General features: G+C 32.9%; 5 protein-coding genes and 1 long non-coding RNA gene across 9 annotated transcripts; 5 read left to right on the forward strand and 1 right to left on the reverse strand.

Moving 5' to 3' along the window:
* Nucleotides 1-1,055: 1,055 nt before the first annotated feature.
* AT4G09150 (T-complex protein 11) lies at nucleotides 1,056-6,276 on the forward strand. 2 transcript variants are annotated; one of them, NM_116984.5, is made up of 12 exons: nucleotides 1,056-1,489; nucleotides 1,560-1,678; nucleotides 1,757-2,201; nucleotides 2,288-2,403; nucleotides 2,484-3,222; nucleotides 3,373-3,517; nucleotides 3,598-3,755; nucleotides 3,880-4,068; nucleotides 4,158-4,385; nucleotides 4,734-5,058; nucleotides 5,286-5,469; nucleotides 5,567-6,276. In NM_116984.5, the coding sequence occupies exons 1-12, from the start codon at nucleotides 1,304-1,306 to the stop codon at nucleotides 6,024-6,026; spliced, it is 3,294 nt and encodes a 1,097-aa protein (NP_192654.1). In that variant the 5' UTR covers nucleotides 1,056-1,303; the 3' UTR covers nucleotides 6,027-6,276. The 2 variants fall into 2 exon arrangements, with proteins under 2 accessions (NP_192654.1, NP_001190693.1); NM_001203764.1 differs by having other exon boundaries at nucleotides 1,070-1,489; nucleotides 3,595-3,755; nucleotides 5,567-6,227.
* Nucleotides 6,277-7,570: 1,294 nt separating this feature from the next.
* LCR36 (low-molecular-weight cysteine-rich 36) lies at nucleotides 7,571-7,964 on the forward strand. Its single transcript, NM_001036527.2, has 2 exons — nucleotides 7,571-7,697; nucleotides 7,785-7,964. The coding sequence occupies exons 1-2, from the start codon at nucleotides 7,646-7,648 to the stop codon at nucleotides 7,961-7,963; spliced, it is 231 nt and encodes a 76-aa protein (NP_001031604.1). The 5' UTR covers nucleotides 7,571-7,645; the 3' UTR covers nucleotide 7,964.
* Nucleotides 7,965-12,149: 4,185 nt separating this feature from the next.
* AT4G09160 (SEC14 cytosolic factor family protein / phosphoglyceride transfer family protein) lies at nucleotides 12,150-15,007 on the forward strand. Of its 3 annotated transcripts, none has more exons than NM_001340613.1 (5): nucleotides 12,167-12,654; nucleotides 12,730-13,784; nucleotides 13,864-13,988; nucleotides 14,072-14,222; nucleotides 14,452-14,988. In NM_001340613.1, the coding sequence occupies exons 1-5, from the start codon at nucleotides 12,312-12,314 to the stop codon at nucleotides 14,707-14,709; spliced, it is 1,932 nt and encodes a 643-aa protein (NP_001328491.1). In that variant the 5' UTR covers nucleotides 12,167-12,311; the 3' UTR covers nucleotides 14,710-14,988. The 3 variants fall into 3 exon arrangements, with proteins under 3 accessions (NP_192655.2, NP_001328491.1, NP_001328490.1); NM_001340614.1 differs by having other exon boundaries at nucleotides 12,198-12,579; nucleotides 12,655-13,784; nucleotides 14,452-14,967; NM_116985.3 differs by having other exon boundaries at nucleotides 12,150-13,784; nucleotides 14,452-15,007.
* Nucleotides 15,008-15,495: 488 nt separating this feature from the next.
* Nucleotides 15,496-16,334, reverse strand: AT4G09170 (uncharacterized protein). Its single transcript, NM_116986.3, has one exon. The coding sequence runs from the start codon at nucleotides 15,957-15,959 to the stop codon at nucleotides 15,558-15,560; it is 402 nt and encodes a 133-aa protein (NP_192656.1). The 5' UTR covers nucleotides 15,960-16,334; the 3' UTR covers nucleotides 15,496-15,557.
* Nucleotides 16,335-19,862: 3,528 nt separating this feature from the next.
* On the forward strand, nucleotides 19,863-22,314 carry FBH2 (basic helix-loop-helix (bHLH) DNA-binding superfamily protein). The gene is made up of 5 exons (NM_116987.5): nucleotides 19,863-20,516; nucleotides 21,009-21,155; nucleotides 21,360-21,425; nucleotides 21,796-21,864; nucleotides 21,998-22,314. Exons 1-5 carry the CDS (start codon nucleotides 20,064-20,066, stop codon nucleotides 22,049-22,051), a joined length of 789 nt encoding a protein of 262 aa, NP_192657.1. The 5' UTR covers nucleotides 19,863-20,063; the 3' UTR covers nucleotides 22,052-22,314.
* A 1,231-nt stretch (nucleotides 22,315-23,545) lies between these two features.
* Nucleotides 23,546-23,750, forward strand: AT4G05700. The gene has a single exon (NR_141895.1). It is a non-coding gene; the product is annotated as an other RNA (long non-coding RNA).

Raw genomic sequence — 23,750 nt, forward strand, 5'->3', positions numbered from 1 at the left:
CGCTTCAAGATGTTCTTGGAACCATATGGGACTTCTTGCATTGTGATGCCTAATAAAGAACCATATGATGATGTTGTTCGTATTGTTGGGTTTCTCTTTTACTTTCTGTTGTCTCTTTTGTAGAATAAATAATGTTTTGGGTAATGAATGATTTAACTTGCTTGTGACCAAAAAAATAAAATAAAAATGTTGTTTTGTTACGAGTCATTTCGATTGCAGATACAATGTAACAGTCTTCACACATTGAACAAAACAAAACCTAAGTTAAACAAATAACTGTTTCTTTAAGTCTTTAACCATGAATCTGGCCTTTATTAGTAAATAGTAATAGTGGTTATTGTAACATGAGCAACATACGTCATACTAGCCAACCAATGTCTCTCTTCTTAAACTCATCGAACTAAAGAGAGGTCAAATCCTCATACTTACTCGGCCTCGATGTGAATTCACGTTATAATAAGAAACAAGGAAAACACAAACTAATCATTTTCTTAGTCCTAGGTGTTCGGTTTTAAAATTTAGTATCATTCAAGTATTTTGAAATCTTCATTTTGGTTTGGATCCGGTTCTTTTGTTTTTAAAATTTAGTATCAATTTGGTTATTTTTCCTTGGATATTTTGATTATTTTTGATTATTTTCGGATATTTTTTTGTTATTTTTGAGTATTTTACTTTTTCTATTTTTATTTTAAAATTTTTGATTTTTTGATCAATAAATAATTAATATTTTGGGTATTTTTGGTTACCAAAAATATTTCAGTTCGGTACCAATTATAATTTTTTTTTGTTATATAATAATATAGTATACATCCAATTATTTTTAAATTTTTGATTTTGTTCGATTCTTTTTGCTTCGGTTCCAATTCAGTAGCTTCGATTCAGTTTAATTGCCTAGACCTACATTTTCTATTAGAACTGACACAAAAACAAAATTGGCGTCGCTTATAAGGTCTACAATATATGGTTGGCCTCTGGCCCAATAGTAAGCCCATATATTAACCGACGTCGGTTTATAGCCCCGATAAACACAAACAATATAGATAAGATAGTTTCTTCTACTTCAAAAAATGGATGCTTTCAGAAATTTCCAGAAATTACGGGTCCAATTGAGAAAAACGCGTATCGTCGTCTTCTTCATCAAAAGCGAACAATTTCGAAAACAAACCTAACGAACAAAAATCAAATCTTCTCTCTGTTAAAATCTCACCGACTAGAGAAAAGCTTTGTTTTTTCCAATTAAAGTTACATTTTTTGTTTGAACAAATCACTTTCTGTGATCTACATTTGTGTGGTCGTGAAATCAATGACGGAACCAGAAAGATTAGGAGGAATCTCCCTGAGTTTTCCGGTGAATGAAGAAGATACGGTAACGACAACATCACCAAAGACTCTTCCACGGAGGCTCCGTCGTCGTCTTCTCGAACCGAAGAGTCCTGTCTCCGCCGCAGAGATCGATTCCAAACTCAGAGAAGCTGATCTCCGTCGTCAGGTAAAATCTTAAAGTTTGAAACTTTGGGTTAAAACAGAACCGAATTTGAAAAAAAGATGAATTTTTGCAGCAATATTATGAATCACTATCGAGTAAGGCACGACCTAAGATGAGAAGTCCGAGATCAGGAAGTATAGAGGAGCTTAGTCAGAGACTTGAATCAAAGCTTAATGCTGCTGAACAAAAGAGGTAAGAAGAAAAGAAAGAGATTAGTTTTGTGTAATAAGGAGGAATTTGTGAAGAGGATTTAATCAAAGTTGTTGATAGGTTAAGTATTTTGGAGAAGGAGCTGGCTCGTTTGGCTAAGATGGATGAAGCTAGACAAGCTGCGAAGAATGGACTTGAGCAACGAGTTGAGAAAGAGCGTGATGAGTTAGAGAGTAAGGTTGAAGAAAGGGTTTTGAAGGCTGAGAAGAATAGGATGCTTTTGTTTAAAGCTATGGCTCAACGAAGAGCGGCGAAGAGGCAGCGTGCTGCGCAGAGTTTGATGAAGAAAGCTATTCAGGAGACGAGGTATAAGGAGAGTGTGCGTGCTGCGATTTATCAGAAGAGAGCAGCTGCAGAGAGTAAGCGGATGGGGATTTTGGAAGCGGAAAGGAGAAGAGCGAATGCGAGATTGACTCGGGTGTTTGGTGCTGCTAGTTCTGTGCGGAGTCAAAAGGAAGCTGAGAGAAGGAAAATGAAGGACCGTTTAGAAGAGCGGCTTCAAAGGGTATGCCAAAACATTCAAGCCTTTTTCCTTAAAGACCATATTGAAATTGGCTATAAGTATGATTATTGTCGTGGCATTTTTGTTAGGCAAAGAAGCTGAAAGCGCAATATATGAGGCGAAGGAGAGGTATGGATAGTTGTTCATCTTCAAGATCAGAAACAATGCGAAAGAACCAAGTGCATCTTGTTAGGATGTTAGTAAGGTAGGTGTATTGCCCTAGAACATTTTGTATGATGTTTAACTGTCTTACGTCGATGGTCTGATTGTCTTTTTAAATCTCAGATGCTGGAGGAGATTTGCTAAATACAAGAAATCTACTTTTGTCTTGGCTAGAGCATATCATGAGTTGGGGATCAATGAAAAATCCATTGAGTCAGTACCATTTGAGCAGTTTGCCATTCAAATGAACTCAGTTTCTGTAATTCAAACGGTCAAAGCATTGCTTGATCGCTTGGAGATCCGACTCACTCTATCTAAGGCATCCAATGTGGAGAACATTAATCATCTTCTTAAGCACATCTTTCCGCCTGTTCGAAGAGGGAAATCACCCAGTCCCATGAGTAAAGGCGAGCAAAATTCACCCAATTCCAAGATGGGATATCAAAAACTTAAAAAGATTGCGAGATATCCAGCTAGAATTTTTCTTTGTGCCTACATGATCAAGCAACATCCCGGTGCAATTTTTAGAGGAAGAGGTGAACATGAGATTGCGCTTGTGGAATCTGCAACTTGTCTTATTCGGGAGTTTGAACTGCTGGTGAAAGTTATATTGGAAGGACCAGAATCTACCCTCCCGGGCAATGTATCTTTCGTAGCTCAACGTCCAAAAAAATTCAGATCTCAGCTAGAAGCATTTGATAAAGCTTGGTGCTCTTACCTTGAGGGTTTTGTAGTCTGGAAAATTAATGATGCTAAGCTTCTAGAAAAAGATTTAGCCAGAACTCAAGAGTCTGAGCTGTCTGAGGTATCAAAACATACTTCCTCTCCCAAAATAATAGACAGTGGCTTGAATCAGAAGACGGTATACCCAATTTCCTCTCTTTTTCGTTTATCTTTATTGATTCTGTGTACACGAGCCTAAAGTTAGCTTATTATGCTGCACAAATATCTTAATAGCAGACCATGGAATATCAGGGGCTTGATAGGGAGAATGACTTATCTTTATTTTCAGGTAAAGGCATCTTCTCCAACTAATCGGGCTTTATTCTCTGAAACTGATGGAGCACGAGAATCAAAAGCACCTGCAGATTCGCATCTTCCATCTTCATCTTCACCTTCACCGGGCTCATCGAATTTGTCACCCTCTTTGAACTCTGGTAATCTTTTCAATCTGGATAACCTTTTAAGCTCACAGATAATCTGGCAAGTCTTCAATCTAATGAGTTTTATCTAGCAGGGAGCGAGGCCATTTCTACTCCAAACGTGGTAGCTAATAGCTTTGATGCAGCGTTGGCTAGTGAGAACGAAGTAATTGTAAATGAAATTGTCCATGACAATAGCAGTAGTTTTGCTGATAGCCTCGACCCTAACACTGGGGATACAAGCAACCTTCAGGTACATAAATATAAGCTAGTTAAGGCTGTGACTGATGCATTTTGACTTCACTATTCTGATTCATTAAGTTGGAACTATAATATTTTCGACTTTACTCATATTTCTTCACTTCTGTGATATCCAGGTGAGGGTTAAGGAGACAATGGAAAAGGCTTTCTGGGATGGTGTCATGGAATCCATGAAACAGTCGCAGCCAGACTTCAGCTGGGTTATTAAACTCATGAAAGAAGTCAGGGATGAACTCTGTGAGATATCTCCCAAAGACTGGAGACAAGAGATTGTTCAAACTATCGATACGGATGTGCTGTCACAGGTGCTTGTTACTACAGTCTTGTCTTTAATTATTGGTACAACAGATACGTTATGTACTTAATGTCTCTTTCTTTTCTTGGCATGATTCAGTTACTGGCTTCTGGTAATGTCGACATGGGTTATCTTGGAAATATTCTTGAGTTTTCCCTTGGCATTTTGCTGAAACTCTCTGCTCCAGCTAATGAAGAGGAAATCAGGGTTACTCACCATAAACTAATGACAGAACTTGGAGAGATAGTTCCAACTGATGGCCATTCGAATTCGTCATATGCAGTCTTAATGGTTAAGGGGCTACGCTTTGTTTTGCAGCAGATTCAGGTATGCACATTTTTTCCTTTTCGTACTTTGTGGACATAATAATTTTGATCGTTTTGAGCTTTCTAAAATGAACTATGAAATAGAAGAAACTTGTAGATGGTTATATTTCTATAATTTTACTGAATAGAGAAGAGGACAGGGTTTCTCTAGTAGCTACCAACTTACAAACATAATTTGTCCACTATCTCCACAAGCATTACTGTAATAAACTTCTCCTCTCATGTGATACACTTTGTTAACTACCACAACTAATTTATTTTTCACCCTCTGAACAAATGAAATCCAAACCTAGGGACTAAATCTGGTACTGGTAGTGCCTTTTAACGTCATACGTCCTTTTACTTGCAGATTCTAAAGAAGGAAATCAGCAAATCTCGTTTGAAACTCTTGGAGCCACTTCTTAAGGGACCTGCTGGTCTGGAATATCTGAAGAAGTCATTTTCCAGTCGGCATGGTTCCCCAGACCAAGCGTCTTCCTCGCTACCATTGACAAAACGTTGGCTTTTAAGTGTTCGAGGAGAAGCAGAGAGGGAGTGGAAAGAACACAAAGATGCTCTTTCTGCTGTCATAAATAACCACTCTGGATCATCAGGCCTCCCTTCGACCACCATGCGAACTGGTGGCAATGTCTCCTCTGTTTCAAAAGTCAATACCCCTTCATCTCCATTTCCAGGTTTGGTGTCCATCTATCAATTTTAGCTATCTTTTTGGGATTATTTTTGTAAGAACTTAGTTTAGCGAACACAAACCAACTGGTAAAATTCACCTGTAGAAACCGAACATGTTCCCAAAAATATTTCATACGATAAGTTAGTGAATGGTAGCCATCATGGTGAATGCACCTTTGTCATTTGTTAATTTAGGTGATCATAGTTGCATGCTGGTTATTTTCTGTTGCAGGAATCGAACTGTCAGAGTGCAAGGGAGAAACTGTGGATCTTCTTGTTCGCATTGGCCTGTTAAAAATGGTGAGCGAAATCGGTGGTCTTACTTTAGAAACTGTCCCTGAAACATTTCAACTTAACCTATCTAGGCTGAGAGATGTTCAATCCCAAATCCAGAAAATCACTCTTGTCTCCATCAGGTCAGTAGTGACAAAACTTACCTCTTGAACCCTGTCTCACTCAAAATGGTGATTATATAATTCTCATATTAACCGTTCTGTTTCTTTCTTCTTCAAGTGTTTTGATCCTCCAGCAAACACTAGTAAGCGAAAACTCATCCTCGATTGACATGGAGGCTATTACACGGACTTGCATAAACCGTCTTTACGAGATGCTAGACGCAAAACCTGATGCAGGTCTTTCAGAAATCATGGAAACACTCTCCGAGCTTCTTGATTCTAACGATGCAGAGACAAAGAAACAAGTAATCGCAAACATGCTTGTGAAAAGCTTACAAGCAGGAGACGCAGTGTTCACACATGTATCACAGACCATATACCTAGCCATTAGAGCCGCGGTTTTGGCCGGAAACAACACGAAGAGAAAGCAGTTGGTGGAAACAATGCTAAGAAAGATCGGAGCAGCTTCTCTCTCGGACAAGGTCATAGAGGTTTCAGACATTCTTGTTCTTGTGGCAACAGTGTCACGTTCTGTTCATGGATTGTGGTATGAAGAATTGCTAAAGAAACCGAATTAAGAGACTATGTGGACCAATGGACCAGTGTGGGTTTGTTTATGGTTGGTTGGGTCCAGATTAAGTGTTTGTAGATAAGAGTCAGAACAACACACCACGTTTGTATTTATAACTATTAGCTGTGATGCATCTGTAATACACTGTACCTACAAGAATTCCAGTTTTCTCTATTGTGATTGATTCTAATTAAACCAAGTCTGATTTCAATTAAACCCGGTTCAATCATTTTGGGGCCAACATCATTTAATTTTGGTTCCAGTGACAAACCAAGTGATATGTTGGGGAAATGTGTCCCCTACAGACAATTACTGACTAAAGAACTAAAAGTAAAAGATGTTTTTTTTTTTGTCGTACAGTAAAAGATTTTTAATACTATTTGATTATTTGAAACTTACTGAAGATAAAAAGTTAAAGAAACCATATAAAGAAAAGAAAACAGTTCAGCTTTGTGACAAATATTATTTAAATTTAATTCATACATCTAAACTTTTTTTTTGTGTGCTACAAAACTTTTTTTTTATAGATTTTGGTAGCAAACAAATACTTCCTTTTAAAAGTTCTAATTGCAATTTATTGTTGTCAAATTTGGTTATGCATTAATTTAGTTGTTCATATATCTCCTTCCGCTTTAGTTTGTTGTATTTAATGATTTTTTTTTGGTATGATTGTTGTATCTAATGGCTAATGTCTATACTAAAATATCTTACAATCTTAAATTATAAGATAACTAAGTATATTTGGTCTATTCTGTTTAGTAATAAACATTTTAGGGATCCTTGTGTAAATAGTTCTCCTAATTCATTTGGCAACAAAGTGCCCTATGCAATGTATTTAGATTCTAAATTTGTGTATTATTTGTGAGGTATAATTTAAAAATAATATATGTACCTAAGTATATTTGATGACCAATAGAAATACTATTTTTAAAGTCTAAGTTCTTTATGGATTTTCAATTGTAAAATGAATAAAGAATGAAAAAGTATTTTTCATACTTTATTATATTAATTATATATTATTCTATATATATATATATTTATTTACTTTTGCTCCAGATAAAATACTTTACTAGATCCTTCACTGATATCAACAACTAATATTATTTTTGAATTTTTTTTATGTGTGCTTATTTTGATGTTATTTTAGGATATTTCTCTTCAAGTTTCTATTTACCACCTAAAAATGCGTCTCTTTTATTATTTTTGATGTTGTCATAGTTATTTCAGAACAGTCCAGACTTAAATGTTTATGTGATAATTATTTTCTTGAACTTTGACTAAACTTTTTTAAGTATGGAAATAGTCAAATAGATAGAGAAAAACGTATTACGCATTAATGTAGCACTAGGAAAAGGAAAACAAACAAGAAAAAAATCTATGAATTAAGTTAATTGCTATAATTTTAACAAGGTGAGAAGGTGCAAATCGTAGTAATCAATGTAGTCAAACCCAAAAATTTTAACATTCATTCACTTTCTTTTTATTTTTATTTCTTCTTAGATGTATACCTATATATATATATAAACACACACTACATAACAATAAAGCAAAGAAAATAGCTTTTCATTTATCATCTCTAATTTACAAAACATTAGTAGCTTTCTTTTGTTGTGATATACATTGATCATGGCTAAGATATCATGTTCTTATTTACTCATACTTATGCTTGCTTTGTCAGGTAATTTCATGTTTTCCACTTTCAAACATCTAAGCATGTACAAATATATAGTTTCAGGTCATAACATATGGGATTTTACCTTTTCAGTTTTTTCAGTTGTTGAGAAGGCTAAGGGAGATAAGCGTTGTAGTATAATCATTGATCTTTCTCCATGTTACCCTATTGAATGTCGTCTATCATGCATTACCGAGCGCAATGGAGATGGAGAATGTGTTGTATCCAAAGTTGGTAGTACTCCTAATTGTTTGTGTACTTATGATTGTTAACGAGACAAATTTTTAAGTATTAATATATTCTAGTTAATAAAATAATTTCCTTAATCTATATGAATAAATTTTTTGGAAGTTCTTCCACCTTGTTATAATTGAATAATTTAAATTGAAAACATTCAGAAGATTTCAGTCACCTTACTGTTATTTAAAACAAAGATCATGGTCTGGTCGAGTGTAAAAATAATTAACGGAAGTTTTTAAATATATATAGTTACGCTTTAAATTTGAAGTAATCATTACGCTGATAAAAAACATTATATATTTTTAAAATTAATAATGGGTTTGGATAGTAACCATTTTAATAGCAATACAATTTTGTACAGTTTTGACAATTACCAATTATAATTTTTTTATCAAAAGTGTTATAAAAAGTTTTACTCTCAGCTTTTTTGTACAACTTTTTTTAACAGTTTTGCTATTCGGATAAAACTAACAACTAAAAAAACTTGTACAGCTTTTGGTTATCAATCAGACCAATAAAATTATATTAATCTGTATGAATAAAACATAAAAGACCCCCATCATTTTTATAGTGCTTATGATGAATAGATTAAAAACAAATGTGGAATATTTCGACTATTTTTTTATTTATTTCTATCGTCTTTTTTTTTTGCATCATCATTCGTAAAGTTTTTGGATGCTTTTAACTTTTTACAACAATATAATGTACGTACACAAATGATTTTAAACATTTTACAAGATAACCTAATGTATACAATGGACGAATCTATACACGATCGGTCCAAACATATATGATGCCTAAAGTCCAACAAAAATTTATCGTCCTTTTAAAATTAAAATATAAAATAATTAAAAAATTAGACAGTTTGACAACCGGTCCAAACATATATGATGCCTAAAGTCTAAAAAAATTTATCGTCCTTTTAAAATTAAAATATAAAATTGTAAGAAAATTCAGTTTGAATATCAAACTCGTGACCTTTTATAACTAATTAGATGAGTATCTGCACTACGTGCGGGGTTATATATTATTATTTACAAATTATTTTATATAATGTCTGTTTATATAAAGTAAAGTTGAATCCATCGGTTTTGAAACATAAATATAATTTGTAATTGTTTTTGAAAAGTCCAACTATATTAGTTCATCTGAAAAACGAATGTGTTTGAGTTGTTTTTATTGTTGTTCTAGATTCTCAGTTTTTTTATATATATATATCCTTGTTTTTTTTGTTATATGTTTAGATTGTGAGACGGTAAAATTTTATTTCTTACACTAAAAATATAACATGTCTTTATTAACCATGTCTCTGCATATTCAATCTAATCATATTCAACTTGATGTTTTTGGAAAGTTTAGTTAAGTTCTTGTCATAATCTTATATCTTACGTATTAGTTATAAGGATAGCTCCTCAAACATCTTTCAAATTACTTGTTTTCTTATCATAAATTTCGAAAAACTTAGATATATTTAATCTGCATATTCATTTAGTTTATTTCATAATAAACGTCTAATTTTTAGGTAAGGAATATGTGTAGCATGTTTGGATTTTATGATCACTTTAGCCACTAAGTGGATCTCAAAATTAAAAAGAATATATTGAATTAAAAAGATATAGAAAGAATGATGGTTCAAGTTCTGACTAATTATACTCTCATATTTTAGTTGTTATGTTGAATTAATTACTAATTATGTATTAGTTATTTTATGAAGTCTAGGTGGCAAGCTCTCATGTGCTGATGTGTCAAGTTGTGGGAGAGAGTTAACCTTCTTTCATATATATGATTAAAACATCAACCACTAGATTTTTATATGATTGTGATGCCCCTTAAAACTTTGATATATTTAGCGCCTTGGATTTATAGATCACATGTAACTGGATTCTGAAAGCTAAAGTCGTGAGTTTTTGTGTAGAATTTTTATAAAAAACAACTTTAAGAACTTTACCCCACACACAAGCTTTAGAAATCATTACAACGCTTGATTAGTGTTGTTGTAGTCAACATATGTCATTATATGATTAAGTATAAGAACTAGATATGCAACGAGATTCAGAAAGTTAAGTCGTATATGTATTTGTGTAGAAGCTCCAAAAAAACTTCTATAACATCACCCCCATCCACAAAGCTAAGTAATCATACAACAATTCAATCATTAAGCATCAATTCAATCCATATCATATATATTTATGCATAAGTCTACACTTAGCTAATATCTCATCTAGAAGCTAACATTTAGGCAACCAAATCAATCAAAAACTCTAGATCTACAAACGAAAGAAAATAAACAACAATCAATCTTGTTTAGATGAGTTCCATGAACTACATGTAACCACATGAAACACATAACCCTAATTCACATTGGTCTGGATGAACGAGAAATCGCTACCCTTGACCAACCCGATCTCGATCTGCCTAAGCTTTCTCTGACTCGTACTAATGATGGATATAAGCTTCAGACCAAAAAAAAATTAGAAAAATATTCTAAAAATATTCTAAAAATAATAAAAGACTAAGGGCGGGTAACACATACCGATTATCCGACTAACTTGACTCTTAGCTATCCGACTAATGATACCGACCACCACAGTTTCTCTGACGAAGCTTAACGACCTAATTAGTTTGCTTATACGTTTAAGTTATAATAAAATGATGCATGAAAAACAGTATTGTTTGTATAAAAATCAAATAATATAAAAAATCATATAAAAGACAAAAAAAAAAATAGACTAAGAATATCAAAAACTTACACCTTATTACAAACTGTACACAATCAATCATAATTTTATAACTAAAAAACAACAAAAAGTATTATATACAACAAATTCATCGGTTTATACAAAAAGAACAAATTATTAATCTTGCAGTATATATTGAATTATACGTCTTTTAAATAAAAGTATTATAAAAAAGAAAAATAACAAAATGATATTTAGTTTTACAGGATGGGTTATATGGTAGGACAGATTTTGGGTCGAAATTAGTTTGAGACTGTATACCATGGGTAAATTCTTAAAATTAACAATCAAAATACAATTTATACAATCTTAAACACTAGACAAAACAACTATAATTTAAAATTTTGATTATAAAAGATCGACCCCCAGTGTATCCACAATCAAACATAAGTTTATACCAATTAAATTAAAATACAACAATATCATAAGTTTATAACAAAAAAGATATATATATATCATCCGGTGTACCTTTGGTCAAATCCTGTTATTATGTAAGTAAGCTAAACTTTTGATATTATTAATTTGTCTTAAACGTCATACTCAAACACGACGATTACACTTAAATCCCCCATTAATCTTTGATATTAATATATATATATATATATATATATATATATATATATATAATTACATATTGTTATTTACGTTATTATTTGTTTTACGATTATATTTATTTTGGGTTTTTATGCAAATAAAAGGGTACTACCCATATTTAAGTTCCAAAATTGAAAAATATTATCAATTAATTGAAATTTGCCACTATTTTGCAAATCACAATTATACAATATGTCAAGCTCTATTAATAATTTTTTTTTTTTCAGTCGAATACGGATAAAGAATTTAGAAAATATTTTAATATATTAACAAAAATAATCAATAGAATTAAGATTAATAGTTTAATATATTGAAATTTCCGTTATAGGAAAAGGAATTCTCACCTTTTTTATATAATTTTTTTTAACTTATGCATATATTTTTTTCTGATAGAGTTATACAGCTTTTCTTATATTTATCTTTAAATATATTAATAAATTTAGATTTGAGACATGATGATATCGTGATCACATGAGTTAGCAACTTGTAAAATTCAACTTATAATAAGATGGTCACATTAAATAAAAACACATGTATGATTAGAAATTTCCATTTTACAACCTAAATTATATGTCTCTTTTATAACAATAATAATAATGCGTCTGTTAAAAAAAAAAGCGTCTTTTACATTTTATAACCCTTGGTCTTCTCTAACTTGCTAAATTGAGTGCTAAAACAATATTCGAGAAGCATTCTTGTACTCACCAAAATCTTCACATTTCTTTTGTTTACAAATAAACGTACTAACAATTCAACCTGGAAATGTTCTGAAAGACCATTAGCTAAACCCAAAAATATATGCACGAACATAGATCATTACTTTGGTAGTTACAACTTACAACTTAGTAGCATAATAATTTAATAAAGTACTACTGGTTACAACTTTAAAAAGGAAAAGGACATCTTTTACTTTATTAGGACAGCTTTTTGAGTTGTAAATTTAGAGCCCAACATTGGATTCCTCTTCTTTGACCATTCCTCTCTACCTGAATAACCCGTTAATCTCTCTCTGTCCCTTTCTTCTTCTTTTTTCAAGAACAATAAAAAAATGTCTCAAGATTCTGCAACTACTACTCCGCCGCCACCTTTAACCTCCGACGTTTCAATGCCTTCCGGTGAAGAAGATGAGCCAAAGCATGTAACATCGGAAGAAGAGGCACCGGTGACTTCGGAGACAAATCTGAAGCTACCTTTGATGCCGGAGCTAGAGGAGTCAAATCATACGGCGGAGGTTGTTTCAGAGAAGGTGACGCCGGAGACGATGACTTTGGAGTCAGAAGGTCTCAACCACGCGGCGGAGGATTCAGAGCAGACACATGAAGTGACGCCGGAGACAGAGACTGCGAAGCTAGAGGTTCTCAACCACACGGCGGAGGATTCAGAGCAGACACATGAAGTGACGCCGGAGAAAGAGACTGTGAAATCAGAGTTTCTCAACCACGTGGCGGAGGATTCAGAGCAGACACATGAAGTGACGCCGGAGACAGAGACTGTGAAGTCAGAGGTTCTCAACCATGCGGCGGAGGATTCAGAGCAGCCACGTGGAGTGACACCGACGCCGGAGACAGAAACATCGGAGGCAGACACGTCATTGCTTGTAACTTCCGAGACAGAAGAGCCTAACCATGCGGCGGAGGATTATTCAGAGACAGAGCCATCACAGAAACTAATGTTGGAGCAGAGGAGAAAGTACATGGAAGTAGAAGATTGGACAGAGCCAGAACTACCAGATGAAGCGGTGTTAGAAGCTGCAGCGTCAGTCCCTGAGCCAAAGCAACCAGAGCCTCAGACACCACCACCACCACCATCTACTACTACTTCCACTGTTGCATCTAGATCTTTAGCCGAAATGATGAACAGAGAAGAAGCAGAAGTAGAAGAGAAACAAAAGATTCAGATTCCTCGTAGTCTCGGTTCATTCAAAGAAGAAACAAACAAAATCTCCGATCTTTCAGAAACAGAGTTAAACGCACTTCAAGAGCTTCGTCACCTTCTTCAAGTATCACAAGATTCAAGCAAAACCTCTATATGGGGTGTGCCACTTCTCAAAGACGACAGAACCGACGTCGTTTTGTTAAAGTTTCTAAGAGCAAGAGACTTTAAACCTCAAGAAGCTTACTCAATGCTAAACAAGACACTCCAATGGAGAATCGACTTCAACATCGAAGAGCTTCTAGACGAAAACCTCGGTGACGATTTAGACAAAGTTGTGTTCATGCAAGGACAAGACAAGGAGAATCATCCTGTCTGTTACAATGTCTACGGTGAGTTTCAGAACAAAGATCTTTATCAGAAAACGTTTTCAGATGAAGAGAAGAGAGAACGGTTCTTGAGATGGAGGATTCAGTTTCTTGAAAAGAGTATCAGGAATCTTGATTTTGTAGCTGGTGGTGTTTCCACGATATGTCAAGTAAATGATCTTAAGAATTCTCCAGGACCTGGTAAGACTGAGCTTAGGTTAGCTACTAAGCAAGCTCTTCATCTTCTTCAAGACAATTACCCTGAGTTTGTCTCTAAACAGGTATGAATCTTTATTACACTGACCAATGACTTTATGATTGCTCAGATCTGATGTTGTTGAATGTTGAATGTTTGATCAGATATTCATCAATGTTCCATGGTGGTACCTTGCGTTCTATAGAATTATTAGTCCTTTTATGTCACAAAGGTCAAAGAGCAAACTAGTTTTCGCAGGTCCTTCAAGATCTGCAGAAACCCTTCTCAAGTAATTACCAAAATCCTTTTTTTGGAATTGTTTAGATTAACTATTGGAAGTGTTAAGTGTCTCTCTTGTCTTTGGTTATATAGGTACATATCACCCGAACATGTCCCGGTTCAGTATGGTGGACTAAGTGTGGATAATTGCGAGTGTAACTCGGATTTCACACACGATGATATCGCTACCGAGATTACTGTTAAACCAACTACTAAACAAACCGTCGAGATTATTGTTTACGAGGTGAGACCATTTTGTATAAAGACATTTTATACAACTTTTTCAAACGCCCATTTCTGTGTTTGTGTTTGGAAGATAACTAGTTTATTATAACATTGGCGTTTACGCTTACAATTAACTAATAAATGTTGTTTCATATGTTGAAGATTGTGGTTTCAATACTAAGTACTTAAGATTCAGCTATGTTTTGAAGTCTTCTTACATTTGTGCCTCAAAACACTTTTTTCTTCAGAAATGTACAATCGTGTGGGAGATAAGAGTAGTGGGATGGGAGGTTTCGTATGGAGCGGAGTTTGTGCCGGAGAACAAAGAAGGGTATACAGTGATCATTCAGAAACCGAGGAAGATGACTGCGAAAAATGAACTGGTGGTGTCTCATAGCTTCAAAGTTGGAGAAGTTGGCAGGATTTTGCTAACTGTTGATAACCCGACTTCGACCAAGAAAATGCTTATCTACAGGTTCAAGGTTAAGCCTTTAGCTTGTGAGTAACAAAAGCCGCATCTTTCGTCTGAGTGTTTCTTAGTTTAGAACTTGATCATATGATTGTTGATTGTGTTTTGTTTTTCTCTCTTTTACCGACTTATATGTTTGTGTGGTTCTGTTTGCTAAATTCTTTTGTTTTATATTGTATTTTGCTCTCTTATTTTTTATTTTTCAGTTTGCTTCCAAATTTCACTGAGGAATGTTTTTGACTTTTGAGTGTTGAATGGCTTTTAAAGGAAACCAAGCCTTAGCTTTCAAGTAGTATCTTCAAGAATTAAGTTTGAAGTTTCCATTTGCATAGTCTCGTCCTAAAGTCACAACATTCATGTAAATGCTATGACAACTCATAGAAAATTTTAAACATTTTTACTACACAAAACAAACTAATTGTGTTTCAAAATTCGGAAAATTGGATAGTTACTAATAAGTTGTGTTTGAAATCCCTAAAATGTGTTTTTTTCTACCGCGTTTAAAAAAAATTATAAGATGCAAGAACATCCAAATATATATATATATATATATATATATATTTTGGGCAAGGAACATCCAAATACTTAAGCTAGCTATTGTGGGTCACTAGAGGGGCTGGTAATTGATAAATAATGATAACTTTGTCGTATATTCAAATATCCGACATTAGATAGGAGGGACATAAGTCGATAAATTTATAAGATCAATTGCGACTAATTTCAATGACAAGGATGAATATGATGATAATAAATTGTCACCAAGTTTTCGGTTGAAAATTGTTGAATTCAAGAAACAAAAAATAAATAAATGTAAATTGATACTAATCGAAAGTATATTTATTTATCTACATTTGCATTTTAAAATTCCCTTATAAAAAGAAAGATTTACGACAAAAAAGGAACCCTAATAGAATCATGATCACGATCGCCGTCATCATCAAAAATAGTTCTAGCCAAACTCAACTGATTATCTAAGTATCTATGAAGCAAACCACTTTCTTCATTTTCATCTTCTTCTTTCATTCCAAATCCTTCTTCACATTGCCGGAGCCGTAAATTATCTTCATCGTCGACGAGGACTTTCGACACGGCGGAGGAAGGTGGAGGTTTCACGATCCGGCTGAGGAGGCGGCTGAAAATCTCAACGGCACAGAGGAGAGGTATTGAAAGGCAGAGAAGAGGTGAACAGAGGATCAAAAAGATGATGCGACTCCACCGTGTAGAGAAGCAAGATGCACATGTTAGCATGACGTCATCGGTTGTTACGGCCGAAGAAGACGGCGTCATTCCTTACACGCTACTTTCATAGTTTTTTAAAGACTTTTTTATATATAACACATTTGACTGTAGCCGACTTCATGTGCCATTATGTGTGTTTTTGGGTTAAATTGTGTAGTACTAGGTGATTAGAAATTAAACATTTGGTTTTGAATAGAAAAATAAATAAATTTGGTGAATAGTTGAGGTTGAACTTATTATACCATTCACCAAATTTATTTATTTTTTTGATTAAATTTAAAATCTGTTTTTTTAGATAAAGTTTCTGAAAAATTGATTATTATTTTTGTTGGTCAACATTTATTATGGATCAACAATGTAAGTTCACATTTGTAAAACAATATATAGGCAATGAATTTAAGGAATAATAATATTAACTTTAAGCAATTATATGATCTAATAATTGTTTTTTGGTCAAACATAATCTTACAATTTAATTTTATATTTTGCATATATAATGTGATGGTAAATCTTTACTTTTGCACAATCATAAAAGTAAATTTTATATTTTATAATTTTATTAGCAAAAAATGATGACACAAAGTAACCCGGTTATTATCAAGGATGAGTAAATATCTTTCATAAATGTGTTCAACGGATCTCATCCATTATAGCTATTACTAGGTTATGAACCTACGCTCCGAGTGAGTCTATTTGTAAAACTTTTAATAATTTTATGTGTAACTAAGTTTTTTTATTGAAAATTTTGAAAGATATGTTTTTATATGTCTACTTGTTTTTAATATTATAAACTCTTTAAATTTAAAAATTACCCTGACAATTAGTTACAATTTAAATGCATAACTAAAAATAACTTTAATACAACTTTTAGATTTTACAACATTTATCAAAAGAACATTTTTTTGGTTCATGACTCTCTCTTTAATTTTAGATATTTAGGATAACGACGTCTTTTAACGTATGAAATAAATTGTTGTATGAAAAATAATTTTGACGACTTTCTCATTTTGGTACCCGCAAATTTACTATTGTTTTTCGTTTATCTTCGCTGCATTAGTTTGTATAGCTCTTCTAAAAATAAGATATTATATTAAAGTATATTCATAAGCTTATCTACACTTTCTTTTAACAACTCATATTTTTCTCACATTCTTTTCAATATGTATATGAATTACTATCTTCACAATTTTTTACAAAAAGCTACCACTCTCTCTATTTTTCTGCAATCACTCGTTTTATTTGTTTTATTTTTTCTTACAGTTTCTCTTTCCATCCTCTTATAATTTTGTCTAAACAATATGTGCCATACCTTCTAAACTTTTCATATGCTCCATATTTCTTCTTCGAAAATCTCTTACTTTTCTTGTTAGTATAAGCATTTTTTAAGCTCGTCAAGATGTACTCTGTTTTGTTTTCTGTTATTCTAAGAAAATGTTTTACCTTCTAAACTGGTACTTAACTCTATCACTTTTCTCTTTTGATGCAGTTTAGATCCTTTTCACCTTCACGCTTTCCAGACTGAAAGACCTCAATTTATATCTTCGAGAATTTGATTCAAATTGATACGATTAAAAACACCACTATCAAACCACGTCATTGTTACGTTTCTTTAAGTTATATTAAAAAATGTTGGATTAGTTGTATAAAATTCTAGAAAAATTCTTTCTAATGCCCTTTTCATTATGCCCCTTTTTAACTTTACCCTTTTTTTAGCCATTTTCATTTTTACCCTCTTTAGCCATTATGACCATTTTACCCCTATTTGAAAATTGTTTTAGGTTAACAAAATAAAATATTAATATTTTTCGCCTAAAATATCCAAAATAAATTTCCCGCCAAAAAAATTCGAAAAAAATTACCGCCAAAAAGTTTTTTGTCAAAACTAGTTTTCTCGCAAAAAAAATATTTTTTGGCGGGAAATAGATTTACAAGGGATTTTAAAAGGGTTTAAAAAGATTTACAAGAAATTTTAAAAGAGTTTTAAAAGATTTACAAGGGATTTTAAAAGGGTTTTAAAATATTTACAAGGATTTTAAAAGAGTTTTTTAAAAGATTTACAAGGGATTTTAAAGTGCTTTAAAAGATTTACAAAGCTTTTTTAAAGATTTTTAAAGGGTTAAAAATTGTTTTAAAAAGGTTTTAAAATATTTACAAGGGATTTTAAAAGAGTTTTAAAAGATTTACAAGGTATTTTAAAAGGGTTTTAAAATATTTACAAGGGATTTTAAAGGGCTTTAAAAGATTTACAAAGGTTTTTTAAAGATTTTTAAATGGTTTAAAAGTGTTTTAAAAGATTTACAAGGTATTTTAAAAGGATTTCAAAAGATTTACAAGAGATTTTTAAAGATGTACAAGTGTTTTTAAAAGATATTTAAAGAATTTACAAGAAGACCCTTTAAAAACTCTTGTAAATATTTTAAAATCTTTTAAAATCTCTTATAAATCTCTTAAAATACTTTTAAAATCTCTTGTAAATTTTTTAAAACCCTTTTAAAATCCCTTGTAAATATTTTAAAACCCTTTTAAAATCTCTTGAAAATATATTTTTTCCCAAAACAATTTTACAAGGATTTGCATAATCATTTTTTTGGCGGGATTTTTCTTTTTGGTGGGAAAAAAGTTTGCCAGAAAATTTTTTTGGCGAGAAAAATAAATTTTTGGTGCAAAAATTTGGTGGGAAAATTTCAGTTTCTAATTACATGTTCCTATTAGATGAGGATAATTTGGTCATTCTGTTCAAGGGAAATGGTATTTTTAAAAAAGGACAACATAAAAAGATATTGTTGCAAAAGGGTAGTAAAAAAAGAGTAGTTTTGCAAATCTCCCAAAATTCTGTAAGGGTTTAGGTTTAATATTATTTAATTATAATTATATTGCTTCCTTTTTTATAAGTTTAAATTTAATATTTGTTATTTTCGTTTTTTATTTTAAATTTTAAAATGGAAAGTAATTATTATTTTTAAAAATGTTAATTAATTAGATGTTAAATATGTTAATTATTGATGTGACAGCTTCCGATTAGTTGTTTTAAAAAATGTTAAATAATTAAATGCTAAATATGTTAATTATTGATGTGGCAGCTTTCGATTGGTCGTTCTAAATCCTATGTGGACGGCTTTAGAAGCAAATAGCCTCAACTTTTATATAGTATAGATTTTCAGTTTTTGGTGTTCAATTTTTCGATCACCGGTTTTGATGAGATTGAAAAACTCTGTGGGAATTTTTTATGGCCGGGCAACCCGAACACCACACGAGTTGTAAAAGTGCTTTCAAATTATTTTATTTATTTTATAAACATTTAAATCTTAAAAATAATATATGAGAATTAAAATTAATAAATAAAATTTTAACCATAAATTAAAAACGAAAGTAACAAAAAAAATTTAAAAAATGAAGTAATTTTTTTTTAAGATTGTAATATTTTTTTTAATAGGATGGTTTTTTATTCTTTACTTTTTTTCACCAGCGACCATTTTATTAAGTTAGGAGAACTAATCCGGAGTCGATGTACTTACATGAAAAAGAAAAAAAACTTCGTGTTCTTATATTTTTTGTTAGGCAATCAACACAGACATTGTTACAACAGAGAATAACTCTAATATAAAATAAAGACAAAAAATTTCAAAAGCTTTTTTAAAATATTGTAATTCTTCAAAAGCTTTTAAAATGTTGTAATTCTACAAAGCAGCTCAACTAAATAAAAGTTGCATTTTGCAGACATACGAAGTCGCTAATTTTTCACATATCGGAATTGGACCGAGAAGGTGGAAACTACGCGCCTCCATCGAGAGTGGTGTAAACCATAATCTATTACATAAAAAAAAAGATAACAAAAGAGACGTTAAAGCAATGTTTCTCTGTTACGCGCTGACGCATCTCTAACCTTTTTAGGTTCTGTACTATCTTTATCTTTTAGTCAAGTGTTAGAAAAGTATCTTAATCAGACGGTTAGGGTTCTTTATTATTACTAGCCGCAATTTTTTTATTGAAACAAATAAATAAAAAAATAACCCAAGAACAACAACAATCTGGTCTGCTGATGTATTAATTAAAGAAAAAAATAAAACAGAGCAAGAAACAAAAAAAAAAATGTAAAGAAAGAGAAAAAAAGCTTTCGTAGTGTCTATTGAAACCAGAGAAAAGCCAAAGGGGATGCAACCAACATCCGTCGGTAGTAGCGGCGGTGGTGACGACGGAGGAGGCAGAGGAGGAGGAGGAGGGCTAAGTAGAAGTGGACTATCTCGGATCCGTTCAGCTCCAGCGACTTGGCTTGAAGCTTTACTTGAGGAAGATGAAGAAGAGTCTTTGAAACCTAATCTTGGTCTCACCGATTTGCTTACCGGGAACTCGAACGATTTACCGACAAGTCGCGGCTCGTTCGAGTTCCCGATTCCTGTTGAGCAAGGGTTGTATCAACAAGGTGGGTTTCACCGACAGAATAGTACTCCGGCGGATTTTCTTAGTGGTTCTGATGGATTTATCCAAAGCTTTGGGATTCAGGCGAATTACGATTACTTATCGGGGAATATCGATGTTTCTCCGGGAAGTAAGCGGTCTAGAGAAATGGAAGCACTCTTCTCTTCTCCTGAGTTTACTTCTCAAATGGTAAACCAAAATTAGTTCTTAAATTAGGGTTTTCTTATACTTGCCAAAAATAGGATGAACTTAACTGACTTATTACTTGTTTTAGTTAATTTGCTGACCAAGTTCTCGAGATTGAAAAGACCAGTCTTGTCTTAAAATTGACAACTTGTGTTTTTCTGAACCAAACTAAGCAAGTTGCAGTTTCTATTTTAACTCAAAAAAAAAAAAATGGCAGTTTTTGTTGTTGGCTCTGTGGCTTTAATGTGTCAATGTGAACATTAAAGAATGCTCCTATGGGTAAAGTGTTTAGAAGACCATAAGTCCACATGATGATACATACTTCGGTGGTTAATGTGTACAAATGTATTGATTCTCCACACCTTTTGGTACATTGGTCTACTTAGTATTAAGTAACTACACTTGATCAAAATTTTGGGAACATATGTGTTACCTATGTGTTGATTAAGGTATTAGTGCTGATTTGCGCTTTTTGGAATTTTTTTCTGTAAGTAGAAAGGAGAGCAAAGCAGCGGTCAAGTTCCTACCGGAGTATCAAGCATGTCGGATATGAACATGGAGAACCTTATGGAGGACTCTGTTGCTTTTAGGGTTCGGGCTAAACGTGGTTGCGCAACTCATCCCCGCAGCATTGCCGAGAGGGTAAACAACATTCAATCTTTATTTTCAATGTTTTGGAAGTGTAGTGATCAAGGTTCTCTTAACTTTATACATTGAAGTTTAGTGATACAACTTATATCTTTACTTTCAATTTACGGATGTTTAATGATGCACTGTATGCTTCATTGAACAGAGGATTGTTCTGTTCTGGTCAGTGTATATTTATCTTTACCTTTCATTGTGTAGGTACGAAGGACGCGGATTAGTGATCGGATAAGGAAGCTACAAGAGCTTGTACCTAACATGGACAAGGTAATATAATTTTCAGCTTAGGTATAATCTGATGACCTCGGTTACACAATTATATTGACTAGAAATAGGTCAAAGATTATCTATGCTTAAATCAAGTGTAGAAGTTAGAGGTCAAATTAAATATGACTGTTAATGGTTGTGATGCAACTTCAGAGACACGGTTCTCAGCTCTGTAACTAAGTAATTCACAAACTGTGGAATGGATCTTGATATGGACTTGAATTGTTGTCACCTCGATCAAATAAGTATGAACTTGGTTTCCTCTCTATAGATTATGAACAAACTGAGGAAAACTTTTGGTTTTGGTATATATGGAGATTTGGAATCTAGGCTTTGAGTATATCGGTTAACTTTTTTGTCTTTGTTGCAGCAAACCAACACTGCAGACATGTTAGAAGAAGCAGTAGAATACGTGAAAGTTCTTCAAAGGCAGATCCAGGTAAATTATCTAAGTTAATATATATACACACAAAACCTTTTAGAGGAACCCAATAGATGAATTAAAAATGATTAGTCAACAGTATATAGTAAAAAGAGTTATGAGTTGGTTTATTTTGGTGTGGATAATATAGGAGTTAACAGAAGAACAGAAGAGGTGCACATGCATACCTAAGGAAGAACAATAAGGTTTGCTCCTGATTTGTTTTATATTTGCTTAACGGCAATGATCTGATCGAAAAATTCGAAAGATGATCTTAGCTTGAATTTAGATGGATGTCATGTTGAAAAGTATATTATTTGATAAATGGATGTAGGTGTAATATAAAATTTTTGTACAATAATGAAGAAAGTTAAAAAGAATTAATGAAAACATATATTCTTTATGATATTAGTGAAATGACTTTGATTTCATGTTGTTTGATTATAGTAAAGTATTTTCAAGATGTGTATTACAGTGTTTTTAAAACTCATTCATACAGTTACAGCTAACATACTAGATTACTAACCATCATGGAATAAGATTGCTTAGTGGTGCAACCAATCCGCAACGAGTTTGCAAACGAGGACAGAATTGCTCGATGTTTTGTCGAACCGGCAAGATAATCGGGTCTTTGTTTATTGCAGTGTAGATTAAATCTTATAGCGAAAAAGGGTTAATCATCTTACTAAATCCGCTGCAATCAGTTTCGAAATAAATCATTCCGCATACCGCGCTACCAAAAGTAGTGTAGTGTCAGGAGTTCTTAGTGTAAAGACATGAAATATATTTGAAATCCTTTCAAACCAATTAGATGAATCTGGTTGAAGCCATCAAATTAAAACCAAACTGGCTGCACATTTTTGTTTTGGTTTTCCATGAACCATCAACTTGAAAACAAAGAACAAGGGAGTTCAAAACATAGAAGGGATGATAAGCTCTGGAACGACTCCCATGCCTTCACCAATGTACTCTGCTACACCTAATCTTGGACTCGCATCCACGCTTTGAGTTCATCTCGCAATCACAAAATATTTTGTCAAGGATCTGGTTTCTACATATTTAGTATTGTTATCGTTCCTCGCTTTCGAGTTATACCAAGCTAACCAAGGGTAGAAACCACTATGTTCCCTTGTTCCATCTTGATTTCGAACTCTCCATAATAGAAAGTCTAAATTCGTGAATACGGAATTCGTTGGGAACACCACATGTGCTGATGGAACTGAGTCACTATTCTAGACTCTTTGTCTCAGCTACGAGCTAGTCAGAATTAAGAGTATATTTTCCTACTCAATTAGATCTTGAATTTTTTCGGTTTATATTCCACCATTTAGCCTCCTGGTCAATCAATGAATCAACTCTAAAATGGGGATATCAATCTTGTAATCAACCAAAAAAATAAATTCTTACAGTAAATTATGAAGATGATTGTCTTTCTATTTTTTCTTTTATTGTCCCGCTATAACATTAATCAAACTATAGCATAGCACCTATCATCACACGGATTGTTTCGTCCCATTCAACAATTTTTGGGACTTTGCCTACAATTTTGCACTCTCAATTCTCATTAGAAAAAAGAAGCCTGAAAATTATCAGAAACATCTAATTTCAATAAAATTGAGATGAAAAAATAACTAGCTTGCTATAGTTCAAAACAAAATTCATAGATGCAAACAGAAGAAGATTCACAAAACATCCAAAAAGACGTAGTAGAATAACGCTTCTCTTTAATGAACTTCACATCCGCCAGGATTTCAGATGACCGCTCGATAGCTTGGTTGAGAATCTTCCTCCTATGAAAAAGAAACTCTTCAGTCTTCTAGAATCTTCTCCAAGCTTCTAGACTCCAAGCCAACCGCCATAAACTGACTTTACGAATTTCCATTTGTTTGCTCCACGATGCTCTG

The sequence above is a fragment of the Arabidopsis thaliana genome, chromosome 4 (genome assembly GCF_000001735.4).
Source record: "Arabidopsis thaliana chromosome 4, partial sequence".
Taxonomy (NCBI): Eukaryota; Viridiplantae; Streptophyta; class Magnoliopsida; order Brassicales; family Brassicaceae; genus Arabidopsis; species Arabidopsis thaliana.